The sequence below is a fragment of the Argiope bruennichi genome, chromosome X2 (genome assembly GCF_947563725.1).
Source record: "Argiope bruennichi chromosome X2, qqArgBrue1.1, whole genome shotgun sequence".
Lineage (NCBI taxonomy): Eukaryota > Metazoa > Arthropoda > Arachnida > Araneae > Araneidae > Argiope > Argiope bruennichi.
In genome coordinates this window covers 49,648,504-49,659,327 of record NC_079163.1, presented here as the reverse complement: position 1 = coordinate 49,659,327, position 10,824 = coordinate 49,648,504, and the positions used below count along the sequence as shown (strand labels likewise).

The following is a 10,824-nucleotide window of genomic DNA, read 5'->3' as shown; positions in this document are numbered from 1 at the left end:
AATATCCATCTGTACATTTTTACCATTTGAATAGTAAAATAATTTATTCTCATTTTGCCAAAAATGCTTCAATTCCCCCCCCCCCCCGGTGAAGAAAAGGGAAATTTTGTCTTCCAAACAACGTTTAAGCGACAGCATGTACTTTTGTTTTCTCTCAGTTTGTTGTGCTTGCGTAGAAGATTTAGAAAATGCCCATGTCTTTATAAATGTTAAAATAAAACGTAAGAAAAATCAACTGTTTCTTCATTGGGGTCAATTCATGGTCACGTGTCAGGTACCAAACAAACCGCTTCTGTTCAATTTTCAACCGTTCTGCTCATGTCGTGATGTCTGCCGATAACGTTGACGAAACCATTGTTTAGTAAATATTACGCTAGCCGATCAATTATTAAAAACTTCTCATTTTTTTAAAGATATTATTATGAATTTTTTTCTCCAAATTTTCGTAGTCATATAATTTTATTTCTTATATTAAAATTTTAATTTGTATTTTCAATGAAAAAATATGATCAAATGTTTGTTTCAATGCACTCACTAATTCAATAAACTAAAAAAAAATATTTACTATTTATCAACATTTATTTTTCTTGACACTTAGAAATAATATAAACACAGTATGACAAGAATGTCAATGTAAATGATGAAATCAATTTTATTCAACAGAAACATAAAAGAAAGAAAGAAGAAAGAAAGAAATTTCTAATGAATACACGAAAGAAACCAAACTTAATGAGCTTGTGAGTTTAAAAGCTCAACTCACGGAAAAATTAAAGGATTTATTTAGCGTGGATGACATTATAATATTAAATATAGACCTAAATGAAATGATAGGCCGAAGTGAGTTATGCGAAGACTAGAAAGACAAAAAATCGATCTAACATCTAAGCTAGAAAGACAAATAAAAATTTAAGTGATATTCCACAAAGAAGGACAAACAGTCCAATTACAAATAACGCGGGAAATGTTATCCCCTTAAGAAATCAAAGTGTTAATTTACCTAAATAAAATATACAAACCTTTCATAGCGATTGCAATCAATTAATAAACTTTTGAAATTCTTTCGAAGTTGCAATTCATAAAATGATTCATTAACAAAAATTGAGAAATTTACTTATCTAAAAATGTATCTTCGTGGAATTGCCTTAAATGCCGGGAATTATGATGCTTCGATATAGTTATTTAAAGAAAGATTTGGCCGAACAAACATAATCATATCTTCTCGCATGCATATACGTTTATTGATTGAAAAAAAAATAATAACTTGCTCAAATGGAACAGGTTTAAGAAAAATATATGATGCAATAGAAACTCAGATTTTTGCAATCATTAAATGTAGCTTCATGTACTTATAGTAATACCAGCTATTACCCATGACTTCGTTCGCGTGGAAATTTTGATGTATATGTATGAGAAATGACCTAGGCATCTTGCGTGTAAATCAATACCTAAGCTCCGTTAGTAATTAGGTCATTGTGAGTGCCATCCAGCCTATGTTGTTTCACTGCCATGGTTAGAAGATCACTCTGTTCTACCTGCGAACAAAGGTCTTGCTGAGAAAAGATTGAAAAACACAGTTGATGGAATAAAAAATATTGGTATTCTACGAAAATTTTTTTGAAGAAAGAAGGTATTGTTGAAGAGTTAAATAGTGAAGATCTCAAGGACTCTAAGTGTCACTATCTTCCTCATCGACCTGTCATAAAAGACTATTCAACAACAAGGATCAGACCTGTCTTCGATGGTTCTGCAAAATCCAAAGGAAGTCCATCCTTAAATGACTGCCTAGTAACAGATCCAAACCTTGCGGAACTTATTCCATCCCTAATAAATAGGTTTCGTATTGGAAGGTATGATGACAAGGATTATGTGCGATTTCTTTGGTGGCAAGATGGAGATTCAAATATTGTCAAAATCTACAGACATTGCCGTGTAGTGTTTGGGATCAAATCAGGTCCATTTCTTTTGCGGGCGACATTGAATCCCCTATTAGATGGAGCTCCTGATTGCTACAAGATGGCAGCTCAACACCTACAAAAATCTATGTATGTTGACAATTGTGTGGCTAGTGTTAAAAGCGAAGCTGACTTGACAAAGTTTATAAATTAATCCACAGAAATCATGGCTCTCGGAAAATTTGATTTACGTGGCTGGCAACATAATTCTTTTGAGTCCTTAAGAGACAATTGTAATGACTCTCAAGATGCTTTTCCTATCTTTCCAGTTCTTGGTCTTCTTTGGAACATTGAAAGAGACACGTTAAAAATTGATGTCAGAAATGACACTCAGAGTGAATCTGTGAAAGTAACAAAGAGATATATTCTCTCAAAATGTCACAAAAGATTTGACCCTATTGGAATTACTGCCCTCATAACTTTAATTCCAAAAATATTGCTCCAAGAAACGTGGAGAATTAAGGCTAATTGGGATGATACTCTTCCAGAAGAAATTGCTCATAAATTTGAAAAATGGGACAGACAGTTACATCAGTTAAATAAACTAGAAATACCAGGATGGATTGAGGGGATAAGAACTCAAAACATAGTTTGCATGTATTTTGTGACGCTAGTCAACAAGCCTATGCTACTTGCATTTTCTTAAGTACATTGAAGTAATGTTTGCTCCTCTGCCTGAAGATCGATTCAAGGATGCTTCTTGTTTTGAAGTCACTGGAATAGATCTGGCTGGACCAGTCTTCTTGAGAGATGGAAGCAAATCATGGATAGTTTTATTTACCTGTTCAGTATTCCGGGCTATGCATCTGGAACTTGTCTCTTCTATGTCTACTGATAATTTTTTATTTGCATTAAGAAGATTTATAGCTCGTCGAGGGTGACCGGCTATCATTTATACAGATAACGGTAAAAACTTGGGAACGGAACACCTTCTAAAAAGGTTAACTGGGATCAAGTTGTTACTGATGGAGCTGTGAGTAGAATCATCTGGAAATTTATACCTCCATCTTCACCCTGGTGGGGAGGATGGTGGGAACGTCTTATCGCTCTTGTTAAAGATCTTTTTAAAAGAGTATTGGGTAAAGCAAGCTTGAAGTATGAAGAGTTAAATCCCCTATTGTGTGAATGTGAAAGCATTATTAACTCTAGGCCTATCACGTACGTGTCAGATGACAATGAACTTGAACACTTAACACCGTCTATGTTTATGAGAGACTTAATGGAATGTGGTGTACCTGATCTTGATAATTTGGAATCTACCAGTCTTCAAAAGATACACATATATCGGTTGAAACTTCGTGAAGACCTACGTAAACGTTTTAGACTGGAGTATCTAGGGCATTTGAGACAGAATACGAATAAAATTAGAAAGGCTGATGGTATTAAGGTGGGAGAAATAGTTCTCATTGAAAATAAAAATCTAAAAAGACTCTACTGGCATTTATGAAAAATCACTGTGATTTTTCCTGGTAAAGATGTTGTTACACGTCTAGTGAAAGTGAAAACAGCTTGTGGGAAAAAGTTACGTCCTGTGCAATGTCTGTATTCACTTGAGATAAATTCAGTTTCTTCGGAACCTCTTGGACATCGAGCGTTAAAAAGTAGAAGAAAACTTTTTCAATTTACGAAAAAAAATCCAAGAAATAAGACTGCTGATCCTGTCGATGACCAACCTTACTGAACCAGAAAACCTGATTGGGACGAGAGATTAAGACTGTCAAGAGACTTGATCTTTGATCTCTTAATTTAGTTTTGAGTTTTAAAATTTTAAGCTCAAAAGGTGGAAGTGTTGCGTACGCGAGCGAAATTGTATACAACTCAACCCCGGAATTTCTTGTACAAAAAGAACAACTACAACTTCTACTTTCTTCTTGTAAATAATGTGAATAAAGAGTGTTCGTTATACAGAATGTGAGTTTTTCATTTGAAAGAGTAAAAGTATCTTTGAAATAATTATGATATTATTTACCCTTAATTTAAACGTGTTCACTTGTGATAAAAGATCTTATCTTATTTTACGTGTCAAAAGAATCTGATGATCCAGCGTTTTTTAGTAATTTCAAATTAGTTTCGGTTTGTGTATTATTGAATGTTGGTACAACACAGTCTGTGCAGCCCAGCTACTTAGCCAAGACACATTAGTAAACATTCCAATTGCGACGGACATCATATGAGAAAATATAACCACTCGTTTTCTCTTCTAAGATATCCCCACAAAAATCTCGCTGATGGAAACTGCCGAAGAAATAACAAAAAAATAATGAAATAGAAATTGTGGAAATGAGGCGATTCCTGAAACAAAACGATACTCGGAAGAAATCACCCGTCCTTATCACGAAACTAGGAACGCGCTTGACAGTGGATATTAAGATTTGGTTTAGAAATCAAAGAGTGCAACTTTTCATTGATAATCCACGACAATGTACAAATTGCTGCAGTTTCATGCACCCTTCAAGGATATGTGAAGAGCAAAAGATTTGTCATCTGTGTGGCGACATTCACGCAGGCATCTGTCAATCACAACAAAAATGCTTAAACTGTAAGGACGAACATTCAGCCACATCGAGAGCATGTCCTTTGTTTATTAAAGAAAGGATATTTTAAAGCTAAAATGTAAAAATCATATTACAACAGCTGAGGCAAGACGAATCTTTAGTCAATCAAAAAAATCTAGTTACGCTGCAGCTGTAAAAATAAATACACCTATAAAAATATCTCCAGAAATAATAAGCGAAAAAATGGAAACTATGCTCAATAAAAGGAATGAAAGGATTGACTCAATTATCCACACAATTAAAATCAAAATGAACGAGCAAATAAACACAATTCTAGGGATGTTTGAAAAATTGGTGGAATCGTTGTCACATACTAACTTAAACGTAATGAGTAATCTTGGAAGCGAAAATCTTTCTCCATCAAGAAAGAAAAAAGCTTTAGAGAAAATTCGCAAAGCATCTGCTATCCCAATGCAATTGGATGCAGGTGCTTTTGGTTAGTTCTTGGGCTCTCTCTTTCCTTTTTTTGTCCTTTTTCTTTTCTTTCTTTTTTTTTCTCTTGTGTGTCTTTAAACTTTTTCGTTATCCCATAATTCCACTGGGATTGCGTTTTTTTTTTCGTAAATTTTTGTTCATTTTCTCTTTTACAATGACTTTCGTACTGTAGAGGTCTTAAAAAAATGGCTAAAATTTCCTCCCTTTTCTACATTCAAATTCTGGATTTTCTTAGAAACATTCTTCCAGCAGATCACTTCCTGTGTTCAATTAAAAAAATTTTTTCTTTAGACAGGCAAGATCGGCCTGCAAATAAATGGATTGCTACTTTAACATAAATTTCTTATGGTTTTTTTTCTTTCTTTCTTTTTTTCTTTTTCTGCTAAAAACTGTTTGAGAGCTACATAAAAGAGAAATGAAATCATTGATTTTATAGACTCAAAAATTTAATGACTGTTCAATTTGCTGTAAAGTTATTTCAAGAAAATGACAATAATACTTGAAATCGATAATGAAATTTCTGAAAATAAAGAAAGATGAATCGATGAAAAAGGGTTGTAACTCACATTTTGTCTGACAGTCATTTAAATACGAGTGTGTAATGTTTACATATTATTTTTATTGCAACTCAATCTCAATTTTATTTTTTCAGAGAAAGTTTTAATAAGAGAAACGCATATAGGGTATATTAAAAAATCATAAAATTAGTATTTTTTAATGTTAAAATAAATGTTATATTTAAAAAAAATTTCTGAGGCATGTTGAATATAAAATTTTTATTAAATTGGTATCATGTATATGTAGGGCACAACTGAATGCGACTCTAAAAACTTAAAAATAGTTTTTAAACGTTATTATATTTTTAGTGTTTGGTTTTTTTTTATTTCGCGAATATAAATAATAATTATATATAATAGCATCAATAATTTCCTATTTAGAAATAAATGTATAATTTCAAAGTACCGTTCAACAAAAACATGAAAGGTTTTAAAGATTATAATTTGTAAAAGTCTCTTCCAACCTTTTTGTATTTTATCTTTTAACCAAGTAATCCAATAGAAATTCCAATGAATCGTAGTGAATTCTCAATGCAGTGCGTAAATATATTACGTCATCCATCTTTAAAAATTAAAATTAAAATAGACATTATAAATATAAAAATTATATATTTCAAAATATAATTTTAAGAGTACAAGAAGCCTACGAAATGGATAACAGAAAGATGAACTAAATGGGTATAAAATCGGTTATGTTTATCTTATTCCATTCATCTACAGCTTCTTTCTAGTTGTATAGAAGAAATATGAGAAACGAATTGATTTTTTTTACGATGATCCATGTATAAAAGTATGTATTTTGTATGAAATATTTTTTACAGGATAACATTTTTTAACTTATTTTCAAAATATGAAGAATAAAAAAAGAGCATATAAATTTTGTGATACATTAGTTGGAAAATAAATAACATCGAAAAGAAAATACGCATAAAAAAATTATTAGTATCGCTTTGATTCTCATGATAAACACCAGATAATACTTTGTTATCAAAAACTGTGGAAGTGAAGTAGAATTATAAAAATCTCTAGCTATATATTCAAGTGAAATAATTAAAATTTCAAAAAAAAAATAAATTTCAAGCTTCATTACCATTTTTTTTTACCTCGTATATTGATAAAAAAAATGCATTGCATTCATGTGATGAAAATTAATATAAAATTGATATTTCTCAGATTAATGTAACAGCAATTCATCGGGGGACCAATCGAATTCCATTTAAATACGATGTAAAAAAATGTCTGCAATAGGCAGATATATTGTAAATGGAAAAGACATAAAATGAGTCTTGGATTTCCATCAACCCCAAACCACAAAAAAACAATTCCCCGACAAATGACATCATGTGACCGAAAGTTAAGAAGTCTGGCCCGACACATGCGAAAGAAGGGGTGACACCTGCAGGAGGACAGGAAGCATCAGAAACAGACTTTCAGCCTCAGGGATAGCATTCCCCCACCCCCTTAATTGAGACCATAAAGGAAAAGGGAGAAATCTATGAGTGAGTTGAAAAGTGAACGGACAGATTATTCTTCGATTTACAGTATCATTGTAAACATTCGAAACCGCATATCACTGAAATCGAGGTTATTCACAGGAAAGTGTTTGTAAGTGTAAAGTGGTTCTTAATAGTATTGGTGAGTTGACTTTCAGTGATTTGGCATAAGGATAATTTTTAATTGGCTGTGAAATGACCTGGCATTTGCGTTCTTTATAAGCGCCATCTTTTGACAGAATATAGAACTAAAGTGAAATATTTAGAGAAGAGACATTTTTTTAGAAAATACTTAAATAAATAAATTAATTAAATAAGTTATTTCGAATAAAATTAAAAATCAGGCTTAAATAGATAAATTAAATCAATCACACTTCACTTAAATAAATTAATTAAGTATTAATTACAATTAATAAATTTTATTATTAATAATAACTAATAATATTTAATTAAAAGTGTGATTGATAAGCACTTATTTGGAATAAATATTTAAAAATAACAATAGTAAAAATATTTGTGATTAAAAAATTCGTGTGTTTCTTTGGTTCACGGGTGTTCTTTGTTTTATTTCACGGATGTTTCTTTGTTTTACTTACCAGTTTTATTAGAGAATGTAGATATCACAAAAATAATTTGTAACTTATAAATTATAACAGAATATAAAGAATCACAAAATTAAAGGAACATCTTTATTTCAATCACAAAAAAATGTTGTTGTTGTTTCTGATCCAAGGTGGTATAGCTGCGCTATATCACCTCCATGAAATCAAAGCTCTCTAAAAAGTCCAAAAACAATAGCGGATCCCTTAAAATCTCAAAAATCGTAAAATTTAAACATTTAAGAATATGTGGGGGAGGCTTGATCTGCCTTGAGCCAAAAACATTCGGCAAAGATCCTCCGTCCGTGTTGGAAGGTGAGGGATTTGGTGTGTCCACTTAAAAAACGAGAGAGCCGTTTGCTGTTTTCTAGAGATATTCAGACGGTGACACCAACCGGGACTCTTAACAAAGTAGCGTCAGCAGGTGGGACTCTCCAAAGTGCACTCGACTCCATTTTTTTGATAGAGGAGATTTCAGAATAAGTCTTAGAACAGTCTTAGCTAAATCATCCGCTATCTCATTACCATTTAAACCAACATGTGAGGGGACTCACCGACAGTGTATAAAGTGTTCAGCGGAGAGCCTGGCAATAATAATGTTTAGATAAACAAAAAAGTGTTAACATCACTATTCAGTCTGTGGTACTATTACAAATTTTTGAAATGTGATCTTAAAAACATAATGCATCAATTGTACTGTCATTAAGCCTGGAATGTAATTTTGTGCAAACATTATCAGCTGTCGAAAACACTCTTTCGGCATGTAAGATAGCTGGTGATACTGTTAGCAATTTGCAATATACTTTTTCCAAATATTTACTTCTAAATACCTCATCTTCAAATAAATCGATTTCTCGTCGGATGGTTTTGGATATAGCTAATTTCTGTATTGTATTTTGGTTTCTAGAATTTTTTGTATCGCTAATTTTAATTTTTGTTCAAGAAACAATTTCTTTCACATTAGTGCCATCTTAATCTCCGATAACTGTACCGAATTCTTCTGAATGTGGATTGCTTTGTGGGTAAAAAAATTTTTTAAAAATTTACTATAACCAATTCAAATCTGATCAAGTTTAATCTCTTTTCTTTTTCATTTTAAAAATCATTATAATTATGTAAATACCGTAAGACATTTTCTATTTCGGTATGCCTTTCTTCTGTGCGATTTTTCAATGTAATATATAATTCTTGAGATAGTGATGTGTGCTGCTTTTCAGTGACTGCAACATGAAATTTATTGTTGCATTAGCTGTTAATAAATTAGAATCTCTCCGACATAATGCCTCAACAGCCAGTTTGTATATTAAGTTATAACAACCTGTTCTGGATATTAAGTCGAATTCACTATCTGAAAAATTAATTTGTCGGTGTAATTCGATTATTGCTTTTTGGATTGGATTTCTCAGTTTGAAAAAACGTTCCATCATTAGGAGTAAACTGTTCCAACGTGTTTTAGAATCTCCTCCTAAACATCTCCTTTCATCTTTCCTCTCACTCCTATTTTGTCAAAGTAAACCCATACTAACGCATGCGCAAAAGGTGGAGGGTTTTACAATCCATTGTCATAGAGTATTTTATCACTTCTTTTGATTGTACGATGCAACTTTTTATTCACAGTCTAATTAATTTCGTCCGTTAGGGAGACATAAAAACAAAAACGTATACTATTTTGCCATGTTGGCGATCCCTGAACAATTTAAACAATTACAAGACAATTTAAACAATTTCTAATAAATACCGAATAATCGGCATTTAAACTTGCGAATAACGATATTACAAAATTGTACAAATGGCTCAAAATACCGATATTCGGTATCCCGGTATACCGGTATTGCAATCTCTAAATTTCATAAATATTGTTTCCCAAAATTTTAAAATATTACACAACATTCTGAGTTACTTATGTCACTTTATCGAAGCATTATATTTTGCCCGAACTGAATATATACTTTAAGCCTTTGTGCGATTGCTATTTGTTATTTCTTGAAAATAAAATGGCCATTGTGATTGATATTTGTTATTGTTTGAAAATACATTAGCGATGTTGCATACTATGAATTCTCAATTTATATTATTTCTTGCAATACACGTTTCTTTGCTTTACATTAAAATGAGTATATCCATTATTTGAGATTATATAATCAGTGGCGTAGGAAGGTCTATTGGCGTCTGGTGCGGAGTTTAACTTCTATTGTCTAGTAAAATACTTCCATGTCTACTAAAATATAAAATAAAATTTATTAAGGAAGCAATTTTTTTATTTTGTTTTTTCTGGAAAAATGGCCTAATGTTAATTATTTAAATATATAAAATGGTGGGCTGTAGGTAAGGCCACGGATGCCTTGTGTGGCAATGGCGAATAATGGTTATGAAATATAGATTTTGGGCGTAAATATAGCAGTTACTGAATAGATAGTGCATATACGTAATTTTTAGTATACATAGTATACATAATACATACATATATTGAAAACAAAATGTGACGTGGAACTACAATTGTAGTCACAAGATTACACAACGAATTTTATTATTTAAGGCATCGCGTTTATGAGTTATTGCGTTTATATGCATGCGAAAAGTACAGATGAGAGTACAGTATTTTCAGTTTTTGGATGGCTTTAGTTTGTATGCAATTTTATTTATCTAGCTCTTTATGATTTGTAGATAGCGAGTTCACTTGTATTCGAACAGCAAGACAGACAAACGTCCTCTCCATGGATCTAATTTAAGCTTAGATTGAACTCTAAAAATTTTATCGAAATTCTACGTATACTTTTTTGCTACGTCTACTACGTAAAGCATTTTTGAGTGGTCCTGTTCGTAGACAGACCGATATAACGCCAAAAATGTGTTTCTGGAACTCAGGGAGGCTTGAAACGTAGAGATTAAGCGGAATTTCGTGTTCGAATTTTTTTGGCGGTTACATTACCTTCTGTATACTTTTTATACGAGAAGATGAAAAGAAGTATTTATACAAACCAGCAATTTTTTTGTCACCGCTTTAGAGTTTGTGCTCTATGCGGATCGCACCCATTGCACCTACCTTCCTACGCCATTGTTTATAATCTGTCTATCTGAACCCTGCACAAATAATAATTTTCCGTCTCAAATAAATAGCTAAAATGATTTAAATTAAAACTATTTCGGCAGTTATGAACATCTTATTGTTTTTCTACCAAATAATATCATTTATTAGAAATAAACAATTACGGATCAGATGCTATACAATTAAT

The 10,824-nt window shown here is 31.8% G+C and overlaps 1 protein-coding gene across 1 annotated transcript; it reads left to right on the top strand.

Moving 5' to 3' along the window:
- Positions 1 to 2,611: 2,611 nt before the first annotated feature.
- LOC129959749 (uncharacterized) lies at positions 2,612 to 3,399 on the top strand. The gene is made up of 2 exons (XM_056072640.1): positions 2,612 to 2,740; positions 2,893 to 3,399. Exons 1-2 carry the CDS (start codon positions 2,612 to 2,614, stop codon positions 3,397 to 3,399), a joined length of 636 nt encoding a protein of 211 aa, XP_055928615.1.
- Positions 3,400 to 10,824: the final 7,425 nt, after the last annotated feature.